Source organism: Opisthocomus hoazin, chromosome 7 (assembly GCF_030867145.1).
Source record: "Opisthocomus hoazin isolate bOpiHoa1 chromosome 7, bOpiHoa1.hap1, whole genome shotgun sequence".
In the NCBI taxonomy this organism is placed as follows: domain Eukaryota; kingdom Metazoa; phylum Chordata; class Aves; order Opisthocomiformes; family Opisthocomidae; genus Opisthocomus; species Opisthocomus hoazin.
In genome coordinates, this window is record NC_134420.1 from 5,151,470 (window position 1) to 5,174,591 (window position 23,122).

A 23,122-nucleotide genomic window follows, 5' to 3' on the forward strand; every position below is an offset into this window, starting at 1 on the left:
AATGGGAGATCAGAATTGTTCGCCCAAGAAACAATTGTAGTTCACAGTGAAAATGAAAAATACACACTCCCCTTTGGCAAATCCCGTCTTTTCACCTTTGCTTAAAGGGTAGAAGCAGTGTGTGGACTCGGCCAAGAAAGGGCCCGCAGAGTCTCGGTGACGATTTGCTGCTGAACACGGTCATTTCAGGGAGGCAGCTGTACTTTGTGTCAGACGTCACGACACGGGGTCGTTAGGTCTTTCCTTAGTGGAGATCAATTCAGGGACTCCACTTCTAGCCTAGGTACACACATCTAAATAGTCCAACTACTATGCTGCTATCTTCAGCCCTTTAAGCGCTGGGGCATCTTTCTCCATAAAACAGTATTTGCAGGTTATTAGTAGTTCTTCTGTTAATGCAGCAGGGATAGAGGCAGAATCCTTCCTTAGAGCTTTTATAGGTGAAATTCATTAAATGCTGCGTTGTTGGAAATACTGCTCTTGAAACAAGTGACGTGATTGCTGATGCATTAGACTATTTCATAAGATAAAGGGGAAAAACAAGCTTAGGGTTCCTCACTCAGGCCACTGGCCACAAAATGGTGTTCACACCTGAAGCTGTTTGACATAGGAAGATTTCAGTAGCTTTCTTGTCTTCGGTTTTTAAGATAGGAAAAATCAATGATTGCATCCCTCGCACATCCCAACATCCCTGTTCTCATTCTCAGCCCCTCAGGGGAGGGTCAAAGATGGCTCCCTGGTCCAGCACTCAGGGCTTTTGCCTCTTGGGAGCCCCCAGAGTCCCCAGAGTGTGAGCCCTTTGCTGCTGGGGCTGGCTGACACTCACAAATCGCTTTTGTGTGGGCCACCAGCCAGTCGCTGTGTGGGAAGCACCCTGAATTCCTGCCAAGGCTGAATTTTAGTCATTCCAGCTATAGACCTGCATTCTGCATTTCACTTTCTTCGTGAATTTCCCCAAATTTCTTTTTTTCTGTTTCATTTTTGGGGCTCGATCTTTTCTTCAAAATCGCTCCCATTCCTGTCATTCTGCAGTGCAGCGTTGTTGTATCGCAGCTCATACTGCGTAAATGTTAACAGAATCAGTGATGGTTTTGTCTTTAAGTTGCATTTTTTATTTAATTCCTTGTACATGCAACGCTGTACATCCCCATGGGAACTTATCATAGTACTTTATTTTCTGAATATAAGAGGTTTGCTTTTCCAAGCCTCTTACTACCATTTTATTTCATCGTGCCTGGTTTTAAGTACTGAAACAGGATATTTTCCTATTTCTATGATGTTTTGATTCTGATGAGTCCTTGACTATAATGCACCTTAGATTTTGAACAGTCTATGTCCTGTAATCTTTTTTTCTGTGTTTTGTATTACTCTATATTTTTTTTCTTCATTCTTTTTCCATATCAATGTTGCACCAAAAAGCCCCTGTCTCTCACTGCCTTTAGCCAGGCGTGACAACCTGTGTGGCAAAGTAGCCTGTCTGTCCTGTTATATGGCACTGAGGTCCAGGTCACTCGGCCTCAAGTATTAGTGCTTCGATGAGGATCAGCTGTCCGGGGACGGGAGCCGTATATCTTAATGAAGTGGCTACAATGCTCAGTGGTAACTGTGCAGTTGGAGCTGCAGTGCTCGCTGATAACTGTGCAGTTGGAGCTGCAGTGAGCATGGGATCAGGAATGCAGCAAGGACTACTCTGTAGCACCAAGAACAAGGGCACGGATGAGGAACTTGCTACCCAGAAGTAAATCTTAATCCTGTGGTCACTCTGTCCCGAAGGACAGTTTGGATAAAGATGAAGGACCTGGAAAGAGAAGAAAAGCAGGACTGAAAGCTGTTTTGAATTTCTACAACTGCAAATCTGGAGTGGAGAAGAGATACTGCTTATCTTTACTCACTAACCTAAGGAATCCCTCCTATTAAGAGAGGAGAAATCTACCCACAGCTGTAAAGGCTGGAAATGTTCTTGAAATGATAAAGACTTGTTCAGTGCAGGTGGTAGAAATGGGTTGATGCTGTTGTGTGGTGTTTATTCTGGCAAAGGTGAACTTTGGCTTTCCGGCAAAGTTCCAGATCACCTCGATAAAAGAGCAGTGCTGGAAACTTGAAAGGGTTGTGGAGCACGGAGGAAGCAGAGAGGTAGAGGCTGACTCTCGTGTCGTACTGAACTGTGGGTAAATGAACCTTTGAACTGCTCTCTGCTACAAGCTTGAAGGTCAGCACATTGCAGGAAATGTATTCTTTGGTACCTATCTGGGATTGGAATGATATCGTATACTCAAAGTATACTGTATACCTCCCTATAGTATGTCTGAAAGGGTAAGGAGGTGGATACAAGTTATGAGTAAGTCAATGTTTAGAATTGCTGACATCACAGTGAGGCAATGCCAATAATTCCCCTCCCCCCCCCGATAGAAGAGAGTGTTTTTATTGTTGTTTTTATACATAATAAATGAAAGTACCTGGAGAGAAATCTATGCTAGAGGTTTTCTGGCAGCTTCCCTTGTACGTTTTTATTACTTTGAGAAGGACGGGAAGCGCAGGTCAGGTGCTGGGAGCTCAGCCTCCGGAATGACATACAGCCCTCACTTGGATGTTTTTTCAAGGGCAGGCAGGAACTGACAGGGAAGCTGGATCTTTCACGTTCCTTTTTGACGTCTCCAAACTTCACAGAAGAAAGGTAGTTCCTTGAGGGCAAATGTGGGGATTGGTGTCTGTCTACTTGGATTGTCTATGAAATGGAAGCAGGGGTTGGTTGCAATGTTGTGGGACCCTGTTTTATCACTTACTGATTACCATGATCGAATAAAAAATTGCTCAATGGTATGATCCGAAAGTCTTCTGTGTAACCACACATGAAAGGTGCTATTTTCATAAATTTCCAGCTTCTCGGGGTGTCCAAGCTTAGGCTTCTGCATAGGAGTGCTGTAGTCTAGGGGGGGGGCTGGCATCTCTCTGCATCTTCTGAGTATGGCTGCAGAGCTTTGATGGGAAACCAGGTGTGAAGCTACTGCAAGATCTCTGTTGTGGTGTTGAGATACAGGGGACAAAATGCCCAACTCGTCCAACCCTTCTGGAGTTCGCTTTGTTAGGTAGTATTTGAGACCAGTCTGCATATAGCAGCTGTAGTCGCTAACAGTCAGACCTGTGCAGAAGACCTTACGTTGTCAAAATGAGGTTTATCCCGTGCGATTTAGCACTGTTGTGCCATCTCTCTGAAGGGCAGGGTTTGCCCCACAGTGAGCGACCGGTCGCCTGTCATTTCTGACACACGGAGGATGTCGCGAGTGAGCATTTTTTGGATTCCGACTCAGGTTTCCTGTTACAGTTTTTATATTTGACTGCTGTTGTGGCTGGAAACTTTTGCCAGCTGTCAACCGAAGAGCAAGTGGCAATCTGCCTTCTCAAGCAAATGTGGCCTCCGTGTTTATTTTTGGTTTCATGTTTGTTATACTTACTGTAGGTTAAAAATCCTGGCATAACATCCTTGACCCTTTAGTAAGCTATGTCGTGGTCCTCTTTCATGGTTAGAGTATTAAATAACTTGCTTTATGCAAGAACAAATAACACAAAGTCCTGACCCACGTAATACTCGGTCAGTTTAGGACCTTAGTAACTGTGGAAGTTTCGTCTTACGGTTTCCACATAATGAGCGAAGGGGCTTTGTATGCAATACAAAGACTGAGTGCGATAAAGAGTGGTGGAAGATGAAAGTAAACAATTATTACAATGCATTTTCTTTTTGTGTGTCTCTCTTGTTTGCCCTTGAACAGATTGAAAACATAGACGCATGCCTGAGCTTCTTGGCTGCTAAGGGAATTAACATACAGGGGCTGTCAGCAGAAGGTGAGTCAGTCGGTTGTTTAAAATGTCATTTTCAATGAGGAACCTGAATTACTGTTTGCGATTGTAACCAGCACGTGGAGTGTAATGGGCAATTAATAGGGATGATTTCAACTTTTGACTGTATTTACTTTTTTTTTCCCATCTCAGTATGAAAGGTAAGTGAAATATATATCTAATCTCCACACAGCTGACTTGTAAAAACAATCAATGAGACCAAATTAGAATTCAATTACTTCTTTGTGTCCTGTTAAAAACCAGGGATTGCTCATCTAAGTTCTATAACTGGCACATTGATCAGAGTGTGGGTTTTACAGATATTTCAAGTGAACTGCTGGCTGTTGTTTGCCTTTTGAGAAAGAAATATATTTTCTCATTTTTCAATTATTCTCTTACCTGAAGAAGTATCCTGCTTTCTTTTCTTTTTAAAAAGAAAGATTTTTTTTTAAAGTTTGTTTCCAAATTCACGGAACAATAAAATCCAAATGTTTTGAATGGGGAAAAAAAGGACATTTTAAGCTCTAATTAATCACTCTACTTTTGAAGAGCACCAGAATTTTTCTGAAACCCAAACGTGACTCAGCATGCTTTATGCCAGTGCATGGTATGTGTCGGGATGTATGGTACCTTTTGGCTCAGAAGCTGTTTAGCTGCTGTCTTACGAAGTGATCAGACAGATTTCTGTCATCCTCAGCACCAACTTTCACTTTTAGTTTTGTTTAAATACGCCAGGAAAGCAATTGGGTTCAGTAGCTGCTATGGCAAACTTTGTGTTAGATGGCATCTCCTTCAGTGCTTCACAGGACAAATTGGAGAAGTGGCATCAGGTGAGACTTTGAGTTAGATTTGGTGATGAAGCCTCTTTGCAAATGTAGTTTTGAGGAGGAGGTTGTATCATCGAATCACGCTTTGTACATTTACTTCTGTGTGAATAACTTAATTCCCTCTGTGTTTAAAGCTGTGTTTCCTTCCGCTGGAATAATCCTATGGCTCAAACAAGGAAGGCAAGAACGGGTGTGTAGGTGTGGTGGGCTGCCCCCGGCCGGCAGCTAAGCACTGGAGAGAATAGGAAGAGCGAAAGTTAGAAAACACGTAGGTCAAGATACAGATAGTCTAACGAGCGAAGGACAGAGAAAATTAAAACCAAACCAAGAGATTCAAAGGCAATCACTCGCCACCTCCCACAAGCAGGCAGATGCCCAGCCGGTTTCTGAGCAATGGCTGCCTCCCCAACAGCCTCCCGCCACCCACCTCGGGTTTTATTACTGAGCACGACGTCATATGGCACGGGATGTTGTGTAGGTTGGTTGGGGTCAGCTGTCCCGGCCGTGTCCCCTCCCAGCTGCTTGCCCACTCACAAGCTGCACACTGGGAGAAGGCAGGGTGGGGAAAAAGAGAGAGCCTTGATGCCATGCAAGTATTGCTCAGCAGTAGCCAAAAGACTGGCACCTTGTGGGTACTGTTTCAGTCACAAATCCCAAACCCAGCACCATAGACTACATCACGATTTGAAGTCTTAGCTGAAACACACTTTCCCTTATGGGGATGGTAAGTGATGTTTGTGAAATGTATTCCATATAACCACTGTGGATGAACTTTGTGGTGAAACCATCATGTACGCAAGTGTTCTATATGTATATTACATTAAAAAACCCTACAAAAATATAAAAGCTTTCGTACAATTACAATAAAATTGAAGCTATTGTTTTTTAAAACCTGTTATTAAAAATTACAATTTAAATTTACATTTTGACAGTTTGGAAAATCGCTTAAAGAATTCCTTGCGCTCCTCAAAAGGAAGCCCTCTACCTCATCCTAGTCTGTGGCATCTTGGAAGCCAGCTGAAAATGTGTATTTGAAATGTCATTTCACCAAGTTTGAGGTGGTTTGTAAGTGTGGGAAGCAAAGCAGCAGATGTTGAGTACATGTTTTTCTAACCTGCTGTTACCACAGCTGGTAGGAGAAGGGGCTGAAGGTGAGCTGTCTTTTTCTGTGGGGTATCCTTTAGCTAGATTAGAACACCAGTAAGAGAGATTTTCCTCCAAAGAGAAGCTTGAATATGGTCAGCTGAAGTACTGCCTGCATTACGTGCCTCGATAGCTCGGTTATAATCAGGAGGATGCTCATGTCAAGAAAAGAAAAGTGTGAACTACAACATCTAACAGCAGAAAGTTTGTTTGCCAGGAAATGGTTAAAAAAAAATGCAACTGAGTCCCCTGTTGTAAAAGCCAATTTTGACCTTGACGTGATATGTAAATATTGTAAAAATATAATGAATTTCACATTCTTTACCTGTCTTGATACAATGCAGAGTCTAAGGAAAACAGCAGATCAGTTGATGAGAAAACTGGCTGGGTGCGCAAAGCTGGCAGCGTAGTGTTGTTCACCCTTGGGAAGGGTCAACGTGATTAGTGGTCGTTGCTCTCCTGCCAAATCACAAGGCAGACTCAGCAGGATATAGGTTATCCTGTGCCTGATTTTGTATTTTTTCCTTTCTCTTACACTGTCGAGGAATTAACGTATTATACGGAGGCTAAGAAGAGACCAGTAATGTTTGTTGGCAACATGAATCAGAACATTTTCTGGCTCCACCACTAATATTGAAGGAGAAGCATGAGAGCTAGAGAAGGGGAGGGCAGGAACATTTTTTACAAAATGAAGTTGCAAGACTTGAATTCAACAGTAAATTCAATTTCTGTTCTGAGTCACTCCTTAGCTCTGCTGAGGAAGGAGGGGGAAACTGAACAAGAGAGAACACAGAATCACTTAAAACGAAGAGTGCCGTAAACAGACACGCCAGTGTTTCTGCGCGAGTTGCCAAGACCTGCTGGGTCAACTGCAAATAACTTTGTTGACTTCACTGGCAGGTCCTCATCTAGGAGGAAGTAGATTGTGATTGCTTTCAAATGGGATAAACATTGAAGTCTCTCCTGGGTTGCCTGGGAACGTATATTTTTCAATAGTGCAATTTCAGTGCGGAGGGAAGTTAATGATTCAAAACTGGAATTTGGGTGACTCCTAAATGTTGAAGTAATGTGGGACTCCGTGTGTTGTATACTTCCAGTATTAAAAAATCCTGCTTTGATATGCACGTGCCACTTAGGCATAGTCTTTTTTCTATGGATTTATGCAGTGAAGATGCTAAGGATCTGCAGTCACTGATGATGACCACGCTATGCTAGAGGCAGGGCTTCCCCAGCAATGTGGAGCCAAAAAGGCATTCCCTCCTCAAAGATTCGTGAATCTGAAAATCTCCATTCATAGTTACTAAAGAAAATTATGGGGGATGCTCTCCCATGCTCTTAAGCTTGTTTCCACACTGATCTGCATTTTAGACTCCTGGAATTGCAGCTGCCCAGTTAAGCTTGCTCTCCTTCAGGCAATACGTACTCGCTGCCAAGATTTTGAAGATCATGGAGAACATAAATGTGCAGTAGAAACTCAAATTGATGTCATAGGTAGCAGCTGCACCCCTTCTGGATGACAGATGGGCTGGGTAACAATCAGCTGAGCAAATCATAACACCATAAAGTGACGAAAGAAAAGGTCTTGCTAGACTTTGGAACAACCATGGTTTAGCTTAGACTTTTGCCTCCGAAATGACGTTCCCGCTTCTGTAGGTAAATGAATCTCAGTGTGCACACGGCAGTACTGCAGTTCACCCATTTTAGGTCCTCTCCAGTGTCAAGGTGGATTTTTTAATTTCTGCAGCATAAATACCCTGCAGCACTACTTTAAGCATACCTGCGTAGGGCACTTACTATGCTGCCAGACTTTGATGGTACCACAGTGAGTACAGTTATGTACGCTTGACAAAATCACTCTTTAATTATCAAAAAGTGCCTGCAGATCTAGTGTGTGTGGTGGGACTCAATTCCTTCTTGCATTTCCCTGCATCATTTCTAGGAAATTCCAAGGTATTGTTCCTACTCAGATCCCATTCTTCGGCAGAGCCTACAGAGTTCATCCCAGAGCTGTTTGGGTAGCTTTGGATCCCGAAAGTCAGCTCGGAGGCCAGCCAGCCTAGCGCATGCGCTGGCTGAGGTGGAGTCTGTCTGTACTTCGGGATGTGTCCTGGATTGACCGTGAAGCATATCTAAAGCTCAACATTTTGTCTTAAATTCAAACCTGCTTGTAGTTACCTTGGCCCTTTCTCTCCTCTCCCATCATTCGCTGTGGACAGACTTTCTTGCCTCTTTTTTTTTTTTTTTCTCCATTTTGTTCTGTTGAGCAGACCGTCTTGTCTCGCCTCTTAAACCGAACGAAGAAGGGTTGCTGGGGACTGCCTGCAGAACCCCTCGGTGCCCGTCCCGTAGGAGGCTATGCGAGGCGACAGAGGCAGACACCCGCTGCCTTTAGGGGTGAATAGTCAGGAACACAACAGCCCAATTTTCTGGCAGGATTGATGCAGGCTAAGAAGTGTGCAGTGATTCTCAGTTTGTACTCCTGCTAGCCAGTCTGACTGACCAGTCTAGGCCATGGAAGCTAGTTCTGTTTTTTCTAATCCCACGCACTTTACAGAATCAGATACAAAAGAAGCTTTACAGAAGCAGATGCAAGCAGGCTGGACTAAACAGCGATAGCCATTTTTCTTCTTCTTCGTTGGTTGGCTTTGATCTGTATTCTGTACACAGTGAGTAGTTTATGATGTGCAGAAACTTCATTTTAGGTGTTAGAGGAATCGCATAATGACATTTCCTTAGTAATCTGTCCAGCAGTCATTTCTTTACCTTTTCTTTGTCCTGAACAGATCTTTTTTTTTGTTTTCTGCAAAGCCTAGCGTATTTTTCTTTTTGAAGACAGAGAAAGACGATTGGCAAGCTGCAGTGGTGAAAATTCCAGCTGTAGGTGAAACAAGCAGCAACAGAGATACTCCAGGGTGGAAATTTCCAAAGGATAGATTTGTGTGGATTCTGTAAAAGCCACATTCCAGTTTCCTCTCAAATGTCTACAGTGTTTGCTTCAAATATACAAGACGAGTCACTTTGAGCTCCAAATTGAAAATGGGTGGGTGATGTGCCTGTCCTTATTGAAGTTAATATGCGTATTTAAGCGTGGACTGGAGGGCACTCGAAGCAGGAAGCAGCTGAGACTGCGCCGATGGGCAGAGCGCAGCGAGGTTGAAGTACTCTCTGAAATACTCTTTTTGTACAAAGTGCAGGGGCAAACTGCCAGGTGAATTCCCTCGGTCTATCTTTAAGATAAGAGAAACAGAACTATCTCTGAAAGTCCGGTTTGAAATATTTTGCGTAAAATCTAGAGGGAGAGAGACTGCTTCTTTTGAAACTAATTGAAGGTGTTTCTCTTTTGATTATCGTTTTTTGGTCACCTTAGAAAAATGTCGAGAGCAGGTTGTTCTGATAAATCCAGCAGAAGACAGCCAGCCAGAGAAATCAGCAGGTTTTAGGTGGGGTTATTCTAGTCGCCTCTGACTTCACATTGAAGTCAAGTCCTCGTTTCCGACTGCGTCTAGCTTGGCTAAGTTTCAGCATGCAGACCTCTGGTCATTTCTTTGATCATCTGGCCCGTATTTGTGCAGTTAAGCTTCCCAGTGCCTCTGGCTCTGTTTAGTTATGCTTCAGCCTGTGATTAAGTGCTACTTTCCTTATGATTCCCATGAGTAATTCGAGTTCTTTACTGAAGATCAGGAGATCCTTTTTGCTGTCTTTTGTGTCCGCTTTACTTTATTGTCTCCTTCCATCCGTGTCCTCCCTAGCTAAACACAGGCATTTGGGAGAAGGAACCTGCCTGCTGGAGATGCTGGTGGCAGTGGGAGGAGGCTGGGTCTGTGGCATGACACCGCATGGGAGCAGCAGTGGTCTGGGAAAAGGGGGAAGAGGCAGGATTCAGTGGGACCCAGCTGTCTGGGGAGAGACTAAAATTGGCTAAGAAAACAAAGGAAGACAGAATGTGGCTGCTCAAGGTCCTTGGGATTGATAATCATTTAATCAAGGGAACAGGGGCAGTGATGAGACGGAGCACTGGTGGAGGGACCAGACTACAGGGAGGAAACAATGGGGGAGGAAATTTGTCAAGAAATAGGAGAGAAAAGGACTATTGTGGGTCTGGGTGATGACCAGGACTGCTTAGATAAGGTCTAGGAGTCGCTGAGGAGATGGGCATGTGCCAAAACAAGATCAAGAAAGAAAGTAAATTAAAGGAGTGGCAAGGAAGAACAGATAGGTTGAGGCACAGGTAGACAAGGAGACCAAAGCTGGAAGCTGGTGTAGAAAGGGGAGAAAATTTTTAAGCTGTGAGCCTGAGATTTGCTGAGTAAAGGTTTTGGGGTTAAAAACAAGAAGCTTGTTACCAGCAAAGGTGAGCAACGTGAGCAAAAATGTGGCTGGGAGAGGGAATAAAGGATAGAGCAGGGCGCACTGCAAACTTGGAGCAACCTTTCAGCCAGAACTGGGATCAGAAATTTGAATTCTGATTCTCACTTTTGTGCTAGGCCACTGGGATTTAAAAGCATAGGGCAACAGCAAGTTTTATTAGTTCAAGTGGTCTATGTTGTGCATGCAAAAGCTCAGCTGTTTGATGTAGCTTTGTAAATTCACTTTTTTTAATTTAGGAAATTAAATAATATGCTAAATAATTAAGTTGCAGCACATTATTAAGGTTGCCTGCAAGACTGAATCAGCCTTCTTGTATATTAATCATGATACAGTTGTTAACTGCATGTTTTGGTACATGTCTTCATCTTTGTATTTCTATTTGTTTTTACGTTGTCACGTTTCATATCGCATAGAACAACAGGGCAGCTTTTAGGAATTGAAATGGTTTTTTCATTCGCTGTCAAGCTGTCTTTAGGTATCTTGGGTATCCGTTCTTAATCTGTTTGTGGTAGTGTCAAACTGGTAATTATCTGTTTTAATACAACTATTTCACCCAGTAATCTTATTTTCTAGTGCAAAACTTGCATCAGATTTTCTTAGTGGAAACAATTAGTCTGATATTCTAGAAGTTCTATAATACTGTGTGATAGCTGAGTAGTTTCTCTTCCTCATGCAAATTTAGGACTGAGAAATCCTTTACAGCGTGCTGCTGTTAATACACTTCTTGTTGTGGGGTTTTTGTTTTGGTGACTTCAGCTTAAAGGGACTAATTAAAGGAACTGTCCTTCTAAGTACATTGGTGTTAAGATATGGATTGCAGCAGAAATGCAGGACATGGTGCAGTCACCGCAGGGGAGAAATGAGTTACTTGTTTGTAGTTGGTGCTCACCGGTAATGAGCTGTAATGCCGGCGAGATGTGCCGAAAGCCTGTCGTGTCCTGGAGGAGCCGAGTTCAGACGGCGTTAGGAGAGAAACCAGGGCTGGTGGCTGATGAGTGACTTCTGAATGTTGCCTTACAGAAATCAGGAATGGGAATCTAAAGGCCATCTTGGGCCTTTTCTTCAGTTTGTCTCGATACAAGCAGCAGCAACAGCAGCCACAGAAACAGCAACCACAACACCATCCGTCCCAGCAACCCATTCCAGCATCCCAGCAAGCAGGGCCTCCATCCCAGTGCCAGGTCGGGGTACCGCAGCAGCAGGTGCCGGCTTCGCTCCAGACTCCGTGCCAACAGCCCCCGCAAGCTGCGCAGCATCAGTTCAAAGCACAACCAGAAATGCAATCAAGGTGGGGAAATTTCCTTTACGTTGTTTTTTCATTGTTTATTTCTTTTTTTCTTCTTGTTAAAGGTCTTCAAAAGCCAAAGGAACTTCTTTCTCTAGTTCTGCTCCAGCATAGAGAGTGTGTTGGAAATTGAATGCTGGGTGGCAGCTGACTTGACACCTTTGGAAATCAAAACAGATGTGCTTAAATATGTTCTCAGTGCTGAAAATGTGCAGTCTAATGGGTGTAAAATACCTGCTAGACCAAGTAACCATAGTATTTTATAAGGATGTTTTTCTTGGTATTCCTTTTGCTTCTTTCTACTTGCAGAGCATGTGTATTGTTGCCATTATAGACCATATACTTTGGACATGTGAAAACCAACTTCAGTTCTCAGTTCGCAAGAACTTCAGTCCTAAGAAGTGGAAGGCTCTTACAGTGGTAAAGAAATAGAGCTCAGCACGGCTGGTGGCAGTCAAAATCAAATCTAGGCTTACTGGTGAAAAATAATAAAGTGCTGGTTTACATGAAAAATAATTTTCACAACTGGTGTTTGTTGGCACTCCTAGATGAGAGTACAGATAAACGAGGGTGTCTTTGTCCCTTGAGTGTCTTCAACCCTATGGATGCTCTTCCCAGGTTAGAATAAAAGCACTTTATGAAGACCGTACCACCGTGAATACGTGTACAGCTTTCTGCTTGTCTGACCTTAACACTACGAGGAGTGTGAGGGGTTTAGTGGGGGTAAGTGGGCAGGGTTCAAGGCTGAAGCCATATTTGCGCAATTACTAAAGTATCAAGGCTTTTTAATATCTCAAATGAAGTTAAGGCATATTTGTGTTAAAGTAACACATATTAAGGTGAACACTAGCTTAAGTGCTACTTTATGAGGGATATAAACAGTTCAGCTGAGGCCTTTGAAGAGAGACTTCTCAGAGCTTATTTGGTTTTTGCCTATGTCTTTCTTCATGAACCATGCTCATTTTTGGTGTGAACAATATTTTCGTATATTGAAAAACATAGTGTTGCTACAGCATGTATAAACCTGTACAGGAAATAATTACTGTAAAGCAAAGATATATTTAAATGTATTTCTGTGGCTTTTCTGTCAAAAATATGCAGATACGCGTGAGACCATTTGAATATTGCTTTGATATTTCCAGTCCATTGTGCGGCTTGTGCTGGGTTTCAAATAATTTAAAAATATCTGATCTGAAAGTCTTAAATGTCATGTTGTTTTAGTGTATACTAAAGTGAAATTGCTCAGATTCTGCGGAATGATACATATAGTAAAAGTTGAGTAAAGAGAAGAGTACTAAAGTTGAGTTTGCATGCAGAATTGCATGTTCATTACTCAAGAAAAATGAATTCATTTCTGAATTAAGGAGTTTTGTCATGAAGTTATATTTAGATGAGAAGCTTTTTTTCCCTGTGAAATTCATAAAACTCTCTTTCCTCCCTAAAACTAGTTACTAAGTTCAGTGGCATAAAATAAAAAAAAAAGTTGGTGTTCAATGTTGTCTTCCGCTTTCTCTTTCCTGTCATGCAGTGCATCTCCCAGGGACTCATCTCAAAGCAAAATCATCCGATTCACTCTTGGTCAGAAAAAGTCTTCTAGGTTAGCATTTCTTCATCTTCTGCAAAGCATGAGTAATCCTTTTGCAATATTTCTGGGTGCATGTTTAGGGTTCCGGTTGAAAATAGTTTGTAACTAGGCATTTTGCAAACAAATGAAACCTGGAAGTGTTAGATGGGATTTTTTTTTTTTTCTTTTTTTGCAAGGTGTGGAATGCATTCTGGCCAGCAAGAAAATAATGTGGGTTTCTTGTCCTTATGAGCTTTTGCTTTTGAGAACAGAACATGGTTCTGGGAGTTCTCTCCCCGCTGTACGCACCTGTATGAGCTGTGTTTAGGTCTGCACTATTGAAACGACTAGCATCAGGCTGTTGCCTTAAGGCTAGCAAATGGGGCATCACGTCAACCTCGCGAGCCCAAACGGCACTGTGTGGGTCTGTCTCATCAGAGCTCCTGCACTCCCCAGTGCTCTGAAACTGAGTACATCTGATCTCCCTAAAAATGATGAATAGGTATTTCAGTCTACTTTTTTTCTGAATCCCAGCAGGACTTGCATGCCAGCTCGTATGATTATCTCATCTCAGTCGTCAATAGGGTTGCTGTGTTATTAGTGTGGTTATTAGTCACATTTACTTTCACTGCTATTATATATTAAAATATTTTACTGGGAGTTTTTGTATAGTTATACATTAGTAAACTATACTGCACCATTTTTGCTAAGCTTGTGAACTATTACTTACGATTTTTATTCAGCTTGGCAGGTTTCTATAAATTGTTAGTTCTGCTGTATAGCCTGCATTTATTTCCCCCATCTTATTTCTTTTCTGACAACAGTGAAGGTCTGCAGTATAACCCCTGTTAAAATGTCCCATGTTTCCTTTTCATGTTCTCTCTTGATAATTATTATGGCTTGACAGTTCATGTTTGTCCAGAAGAGGTGCTGAAGTGCAGTGATGGTGAGCATTCTCCCAGCTCAGCACCTTGTCTCTAATAGTAAGAAGCTGGAAACATCTCCCTAAACCTATTTTTTTTTCCCCTAGATTTCACAGGCACTGCTGTGAAATAGCTTGGCCTGATACCAAAAGCAGAGGCTTAAAATCAGTCAGTTAAATTAAAAGGGGGGGGAAAGTCTAAGAGAAATGATGTCTTCATGAGTGGTTTTAGCATATATGTATTTTTATTCTGGGTATGTTTTCATTGGCAGTGACAACACTGACTTGAAAACTTGTCACTTCTTGAGTGGTCACATGGTTTGAGTAGCTTTATTTACTTCAAAATGTGACAGATTTGCAAAACCTGTGTGGGTGTGTGGGCAGCCTTTTCTTACCCATCGGTACAAGGACATTATTCCTTCCCTCCTGCCAAGCCCTGCTAGAAGACTCCTCTCCCAGTACTGGGGGCTCTGGTAGCCTACCTTCAGAGGCTGACCCATGCTCACAACGTTTTATCACTGGGTCAAAACTTCCAGCTGACATATCTTGTGTGTCCTTCCTACCTGTAGGAAAGCTAGCTCATTTCCTATTAAGCAAAACAGACTCTTAATGAATGTTCTTGTCTCGGTGACTTCCAAGTTCTTAAGAACAGCGTTTGTCCCTGGTTTGCCTCTGCTTCTTCCCCTGTAGTTTTCTGTACAGTAGATGAAGCATTTCTGGGATGTTCCTATTTACACCTTGCTGCAATGATGAGTATGTACAACTTTCTAGCACCCCCAAGCGTTGAAAAAGGCTGGATAAATTGAGGGGCTCGTCTAAAAGGCTTCAGCAAAGTCAACCTCAGAACCATGATGTGCTGTGCCAGATCTGTGGTGGTTTGAGTTTGTCAATTGATTTTTGGTTTTGTATTGGAATGATGCCCTTAAGTCTTACCGTCTTTTGAGCTTTGAAAGCATGTGCATGCAGCTGCTGACATTTTTGCTCTTTTCCTTCATGTTTCTTTTCATATTTCCTGCTTTTTCACTGGTCTTGGAGAAGTCAATTTATTTAGGAAGCAGTGCCAGACTCCTGCCTGGCTTCTCTTCCTTCCCATAGCCATGGTGGTGATTTGGTTGGTTGCATCCCGGGTGACAACTGGGACTTCTTCATTTTAGCCTACTGTAAGCAAAAGTTATTTAAGACAATTAGGTTTTTGTCTTTTCTGTAGAGCAGTTTCAAAGAGATTCTATCACACAGTAAATACAAAGGCGGCAAAGAGTGGTGGATGTGACATGAACTGGTTCTCTCTTTTAGTCTATAGTATGATGTCCTTGCTTTTCAGAAGAGCTGTTTCACTAACTCTTTGGTATGCATTTTGAGCAACTACCAAATCTTACAATTTTTACTATTTCATCTGTTTGGAGTGTAGAAATTTATACTTGTTAGTGCATAAAATACAGTACAAATGTGGAAACTTTATGTGTAAACTTTGGCTTTGAAGGACTCAGACACACATATTGTTCTGAGATGAGATGCCAGTGGCTTTCCTGATTCTGTGAGGCATTGTGGAAAAGTCTTCCCCCTGCGCTTTTGCCTGAAAAGCATGAAAGTAGTATCCCTCCCTGCCTGCTTACTCCAGAATCCTAACTACGTTTTTTTTCCTAGGTAAACAGCTAAATCTTGTAAATACGGGCTACGATAAGGAAATGCTGGTGGAGGTTGACCCAGTTTAAACCAGAGGCTTATGTGAGCTCGCTGATGATGTGGTTGCCCTAAGAGAAGCACTTTGTGTGATTTTTGTAGGTGCAAATTAAACCAAGTTAAAGTTCTGCTGGGTTTGGCTGCTAGGCTTTGTAGCGTTCAGAGCAGAGGTGTGATGCCCTTCTCTGCAAGGGGACAGGCAGCCATGTTCTGTCTCACTGTTATTTCGGAAAGAAGGGTAGCCCTGACTTGTCAGCAATGTGGTTTAAGAACAGTAGTGTCTCACTTAGTCTTAACCTTGTGCTGGTGGTATTGCTCCGCTGAATTTACTTCTATTTCTGGTTCACCAGATTTAAGGCAAGTGACCATTAATTTTGGTTCAGGGTTTTGGTTCTTTTATTCTGATGTAAAACAATTCAGACTGTAGCTTGTTTGCCATATAATTTTCATCTAGGGTGACTTTTTGATCTGGTAGAAGAACAAGGACCCTTAAGAGTATATATTTGTGGTACTGATTGTTTTCATTTCAGCTTAAGCATGGTATTCCATAGTTTCTTTCCCAGAGTGATTTTAAATATGTTTAATCCTATTGTAATTTTTTTCATCAGGCTTCCAGGCCCCACCACGAGGGTGTCCGCTGCAGGCAGTGAGGCCAAGGCTCGTGGTTCTATCAGTGCCAACAATCGACGCAGCCAGAGCTTTAACAATTACGACAAAACGAAGCCTGGACTTCCCCCTCCAACACCAGCAAGTAGCAATGACAGAGGTAAGCACCGGAGATTTTGGCATCATCCGATTTGTCATAATAGTGGCTTCATTCGGGGGAAGTTGAATTTTTCGTTAAGCTCCAGAAGTTGTAAGACTATCTTAAAGCTGTATGTTGTAAACGGGACATTTGCAATCCCAAAACCAGCTGGCTTTTCTTGAAAAATGTATAGCCTTGCTTTACTGTAACTGAAGTTGAGACTTGCTGTCCTGAAGGTACATACGAGAAATAGCTTCAAGAAAAACTGGCACTGGTGAAACACGTTTTTTTTTTCGTTTTGCTTCAAACACAGATAAGGGGGAGTGAATTAATCAAAAAATAAGATATTTTGATTAGTAGTTTGACAGGAATGAGAAACGACCATTAAGATTTCTGCAATATTTTTATATGACAAACAGTACCATTTGCTTTCCTTTCTCCACTGTTCTGGAAGGCTCTTTAAGCTACGAAAGTGTGAGATTTAAATCTAACTTTGAAAATCACATAGCGTAGGGTTTGAAGGCAGGAACATGTTATGGTTTTATAAACCTTGCAGTGAAACCATGTCTGTGGCAGTGCGTCAGAAGCACGAAGTACCCTGAGCCGTCAGGAAGAGCTGCTTTTTTGAATGACGTTTGCTGACTTTGTGTCCACTCACTAAGCTAGTAATCCGACAGCATTCGTTAGCTGGAGGCTGTAGCTCTGAGCTCTGTGACACAGCGTTTACCAGCAGAGCGTTGGGGGATGTGGCTGGTGGGAAATGAGCAAGTCACTCTAGTCTGATGCGGTAAAATTGGCGTAGACTGGCAGCTAATTCTGTATCCTTAACGAAGTCATTGCGCTTACAAAGATAGGTCAGCGTTGGATTTGGGTATGATCTTCTTGCAGTGACTTGGCAGTCACGCCCTTTAGACTCAAATCTCCTTGTTGTATGTGCCTAACTTCTGTTAACGATAATGAGGATTTTGCTTGAGGGAAAAATACTGGTCTGGTTCAGTGTCCTGTGGTTCTCATGCATGTTTCACAGAATCACACAATGGTAGGGGTTGGAAGGGACCTCTGTGGGTCAAGTAGTCCAACCCCCCTGCCAAACCAGGGTCACCCAGAGCAGGCTGCAGAGGACCTTGTCCAGGTGGGTCTTGAATATCTCCAGAGAAGGAGACTCCACAGCCTCCCTGGGCAGCCTGTTCCAGTGCTCCATCACCCTCAGAGTGAAGAAGTTCTTTTCAGGAACTTGTATTTTTCCTTCTCTAAAAACTGTTGTCCTATGACTGCATATCATTAGATTTTGGAGTATTGCCCCACCTAGCCATTACAGCCCCAAACCTCATCTTGGGTTGGTGGGAATGGAGGGTCCTCAGCATCCTCCAGTGACATTCTGAATCAGAATCACAGAATGGTGGTAGGGGGGTTTGGAAGGGACCTCTGTGGGTCATCCAGTCCAACCCTCCTGCAGAAGCAGGGTCACCTACAGCAGGCTGCACAGGACCTTGTCCAGGTGGGTCTTGAATATCTCCAGAGAAGGAGAATCCACAGTCACCCTGGGCAGACCTTGTGCAAGAAGAAAATTACATTCACAGCTGAATAATATAATAATTATAATTATATTATAATGTAACAGCATAATATACTAATAAATTGGTAACATACTACCTTGGTAAATCCATGCTTACTATTTTAGAAGGTTCGCTGTGTAAACAGTAATGATTTAACTGTAACATCAGCACGTAATAGTCATCTCTCAATCTGAATTAGAGCTGGCTTTCAGTTAAAACAAAAAGCTGACGAGTTACAGCATGAGTAGTAGAACTGATGAAACCTTGTTTTCCTGTGTAATATCTCCCCAGCCTCCCTCTGTCTCCTCCTTGTCAGTACTCTCCTCTTCTGCTCATGTCCCCGAGCTACTGGGCTGGGGAGACGCAGTCTGGGCTGTGTCTCATCCTGATGTGTGGTCGTTGGCTAGATGTTTCCTACCTGCGTCTGGGTGGTGTGCTGTTTGGCTGCATTGAAGAGAGAATTTGAAATATCCTGGCTTTTTCTCAATTTACCAAGATTACTAAATAAGGAAAGTAAAGTACTGGCTTCAGTCTTAAAAACAAAAAAAAAGAAAGGAAAAAAAAGTCCTCACGCATACAAGAAATAATAATTTGTCAACTGAGTAACTTAAATATCAGCTGCTTTTAGGCAGACAGTTCTGTGAACCCTCATTCCTCATTGTAATCCGTCTCTTCAGAAAGATAAACTGGTTGCTGAAGAAGCATACAAGGTCATCTGCTTGTTATGAATATTACAAATGACTGAAAGAAACAAAGTGGGTTTTTAGGTTGACAGCCTACAGAAGTTGCATTAAACACTCAGAATTTTGCTCTGGTCAAAATTTCCAGTCATAAATTGTGGTCTTAAAAAAAAAAAAAAGGGAGAGGGGGGCTTATGCAAGTTGAACTTAACTGAAAAATAAAATCATGACACAAAATTGGTCTGCATCCATGAGAAACAAGCGCAGTTGGTCTGACAAATTTTTGGCTTATTTTAAATTAATTGTAACGTTGCCAGGCAAAGTTCATTGTTAACGTGCTAAGACAATTCAAGTTGTCTGACCCATATCCTGTGTTTTGGCTAAGGAAATGAGACTTACATGACCATGTTGTGTGCCAGTCTTGGTCAATTTTCATCTCTTTACCGAGTGCTAGCTCCGCTCCATTGCGTGGTTTTGGAGAAGGAAATGGGAGGAAGAGAAATCTGCCTGTTTTGGCATGAGTGGTCACTTTGTGATAGAAGGTGGCTTTTGGTGTGTTACATTTGAATCGCTCCTTACAAATTAGGTTGTAATTTTTAGCTTGTATTAATCTGTGGCCTTTCCCTACACATGTGAGTTGTCTTGTTAGTCAATGGTCTGTGTCTTGTGGCAATTAAGTGCATTAACTGAAAGAGAATACATCAGAAATGAAAAGGATAGGAAATGGAGCATGGAGGAATAGCGAGCTACTGGAAAATAAATAACCTAGATTTTTTGAAAGATTCCATTAATCAGTTAATGGTGAGACCACTGGTTTTCTAGAAATTTTGGGGAAAGGATTTAGGTAACATTGAAAACAATTACACCGTTGCATAAAAAGAAGAGATTCTTGGAAGCATGCAGATGTTTGTGAGATACATATGTACTCCTAGTGAAGGAGCATGCGTAAAGAGATGCCAGTCTCACTTCCCCACAGCTGGCGTTGTGTCTTCAGTATTTTGTTTTGCTTTCTCAGTCTTCACATGGTGTCTGAAACCAGTTTCGAGATGTGGAGAAGAGAGAAGTTATGGATGCTCCTTCTCTGGAAGTGTTCTATGATGCGACTTCTCTAGTAGGTATTACTTGGACACCTAGTTCAGTCCCATGGACACCTTCTTTATGGTTAGGGCATGATAGGTTTAACTTGCTTTTTGGAGTTAGCCCCACAGTTTATATGTGAAACTCCCTTTGAACTTAAAGGGATTTATTTCAAGTGTTTTGCTTAGCTGCACGCAATGGAGAGTCTTTTGAGACATACTTTGAAAGCAGTCTGCAGTTCTGCAAAACCGGGGGGTATTTTTGACTAGCTCTGAACACCCTGATATATCCACTGCCTCCACTGACCCGCAGGCACTCAGTTTTCCTTTTGTACTCTCAGAAGTCTGCTAACGTTGTGCGGTAACGTTCTGCTTATCACTTCCTGATTTGATCCACAGTCTAGAAAATCCCTGAACTTATGAAGCTGTAGGAAACATCAACTTAAAATGCCATCCTCAGTATGTTTGTGGAGTGATACAGTAATAGGACAGACTTAGGTGCTTTTCTTTTAATTTTTTCTTCTACTTTGTTCCTAATATTTTATTTAAAATAATCCTACAGAGGGCAGTAGCAGTCTGTGGGAAAAAGGACACTGGACTGAATGTTAGGTAAAATGTCAGTAGAAAAAAGCACTACCAGACTTTGAGCATTGCTGCATGAGATCAAAGGAAATGTTTGTTTTTCAGATTTATTGAGAAGGCAGTGCTAATAATGTCAGGTTTCTCTTAAATCATATTAGAAAAAAAGAAGAAAAAAGAATACGTGCATGCAGATTCATGCACTCAGATTAAATAAATGACTTTTAATAGCAGTGTTCTCGTGAATTTATTGATAAAAGTCTCACCAGAGGGTTCTGAAACCAGATCCTGCTGACTCAGCTATAATCTGAGTTCTGCATGTCTCGATTTTCAGGTGTGGATTTACTGTATGGGCAGAACAGCAAAAGAAGCGTGCGCTCCTCTGGTTGATGCTCCTTTTATTTCTTTCAGATTGTGGGTAGTCCCTTTCGAATGCAGTACGTGTTTAATCACTGTCTTTTCTTCTGTAAAGGTTTGTCACTGTACTCACAAGGATGCATCGTGACAGGACAAGAGGCAATGGGCACGTTTCTTAAGGGGAAATTCTGTCTAGCGATAGGAATAAAATTCTTCCCTGTGAGAAGAATTAAACATTGGAGAAGTTTGTCCAGACAAGTTGTGGGATCTGCCGTGCTGGAGATGTTCAGGACTGGCCTTGACGGAGCCCTGGATAACCTTGTCTAAGGCCCTGCTTTCAGCTGAAGGTTGGAAGGAATGATCTCCAGAGGTTTCTTCCAGCCTAGACTGTTCTGTGATATCTACAATTTAAATGTACAGTTAGTTTCTTATGAGTGTTAGAAGTATTAAATACTGGACATTGACTAAACAGTTAGCAGGGATTCGTTTAAGGGTCTCTGGGCAGGGGGTGGAAGAGGCAAAGCAAAACTGAAGTGTGCTTCAGGACTGATAGTTCTACCTGTTAAGGAAAGTCTCTGATGTTTTGTAAGTGTCCTACATGCCTGCCTTATTTAAATGTTCCATGTTTTCCCTCCTTCCGTGCTCAGTTCTGATCTGTTGTTGCACAAAGCTGTGTGTATTGCGATGTGATGCAGGGACACTCAAACCAGTCCGCGTTGTACCTGTCACCCTGCTGGCACAGCTGAAACGCTTCAGTGCCGAGGGTGGCACAGAGACTGAGGGAAGTACAGGGACCTGCAGATCCCGAAGAGACAGGGTCTCGTTGCAGTGGCATTGCATGGATCAGACCTGTGTGGAGCCAGCAGTAAGGGGCGAGTATTACCTGAGTCCAGCTCTGAGCTCTGGCACATACAAAATTACCGTGTTTTTATGCCTTTAAATACTATTTCCTTTTAAATTTTTTATGAAGTATAAACTAGTTAAATAGGAAGAGATATTAAGGTATTTCAAAAGACAGTTAAGGATTTTTTCCTATGACTTTCAAACTTTGTGTTATCAAAACAGGACTGACTACCAAGGTAGTAAAATGTTAGCAAGGAAATGTAACCTCCACTCCAGTGAGCAAATCGGTCTTACTGGTGTGTGGTTACATATGCCAAATGTGTGCTATAAATGTGTGTGCTTTATATGTAGGCAGTTATATTTATCGGTACAGTTCCAGAGGACATGGCATGTCTCGTCATAGCTTTAGTAGGAACGACTCTTCAAAGTTAAATCTGTGTAGCTGCAATGCGAGTTTCACAGCTGGACGTATGAGAATCCGCGTGGTACTGAACTCCTGGCGCTGCACTGCTCAGGCAGCCACCGAGAGATGCTCTAGGGTGCCTGTATGTTCCTGTTCTCTGAATTAGCAGGCATCGATTTAAAATAAAAAAGAGTTTATTTACAAGGTAATCTTTTATTTTTATTTTATTTTTATTTTTATTGATGTTCATGCAAACCATGGTTTTTCATGTCGACTTTACTGTGAAATCCATATTTATTTATTAAGTCTTCTCTTGTATAAACAGTAGAAAATCCTAAATCTGGAACTGAACCACTTGAAATTTCTCCTCCTAATGTATTGTTTCATATTAAATCCGGCTTTGACACAAAAAGTGGGAATGCACTCTTAAGGCTTAGTTCTGTGTGATACTGAGCTTGTCTTGAACTCAGCGTTGCTTAAGGTCATTAAAAGTGGCAGATTTGGATTATGTCAAACTCTCAAATTCACTTTGAAAGTGCTGCTTTAGAAACAGAGAGAAAAACTCTCGTCCTTATGAGGTGCAGGGTGAGAAATGAGCATAATGAAATCAGAACTCTGAGTTCTTGTGGGAAATATCTTGAAGGCAAAAATTTTCGGTAGTATTCGAATGGGCTTTGAAAAAGAGGAATGCTGATAAAACAGAGTAGAACACTGCAGAATTAGGGGTTTGGAAAAGATCCTTTGCAGTTCGGTATTGAAAAGGTTAATTTATGTTCTTTGTCTGAAAGAAAGGTTAATTCCTGGTTATCTACAAGATACCTGTAGATAGTGATAGTTGTAGTAATAAGGATTCTTTATTACCCCTATAGATAGCGTATGAGTACCCATTTGTTTGGAATTTGAAATTAGCTCAAATCAGACCACAAACTGGATCAAAATGTTAAGAATGAGGATGATTAGCCATGGAAAGAGATTAAATCAGACATAATGAGTCAATATTTAATATTTGCCCAGAGCTGATGTTCAGACAGAGGTTGCATTTTTGGCTCAGAAATTACCCAGTGAAGTTCTTTGAACCCTATTATCTTTAAGATCAACTCAGATGATCCTAGTAGTTTTCTTCAATGAAAAATCTTTCATTTAAGCGCATAAAAATGGAGGACAAGCCGTCTTCTGTAGCTGCACATAAAATCAGATGAAATATTTGATGTTCTGAATGACTGGGTTTGGCTCCTGTACGAAGTGCAGGGATGGTCAAGT

The 23,122-nt window shown here is 41.9% G+C and overlaps 1 protein-coding gene across 3 annotated transcripts in view; it reads left to right on the forward strand.

Moving 5' to 3' along the window:
- The window catches only part of NAV2 (neuron navigator 2), a 235,825-nt gene that overhangs the window by 84,141 nt on the left and 128,562 nt on the right, over positions 1–23,122 (forward strand). For 2 of the 3 annotated variants that reach the window (XM_075427330.1, XM_075427331.1), the window contains exons 4-6: positions 3,768–3,840; positions 11,193–11,460; positions 16,232–16,389. In XM_075427330.1, the coding sequence (XP_075283445.1) occupies positions 3,768–3,840; positions 11,193–11,460; positions 16,232–16,389 (499 nt within the window). Of the gene's footprint in view, positions 1–3,767; positions 3,841–11,192; positions 11,461–12,985; positions 13,055–16,231; positions 16,390–23,122 lie in introns of all 3 variants that reach the window. The other variant, XM_075427329.1, reaches the window with a different exon arrangement.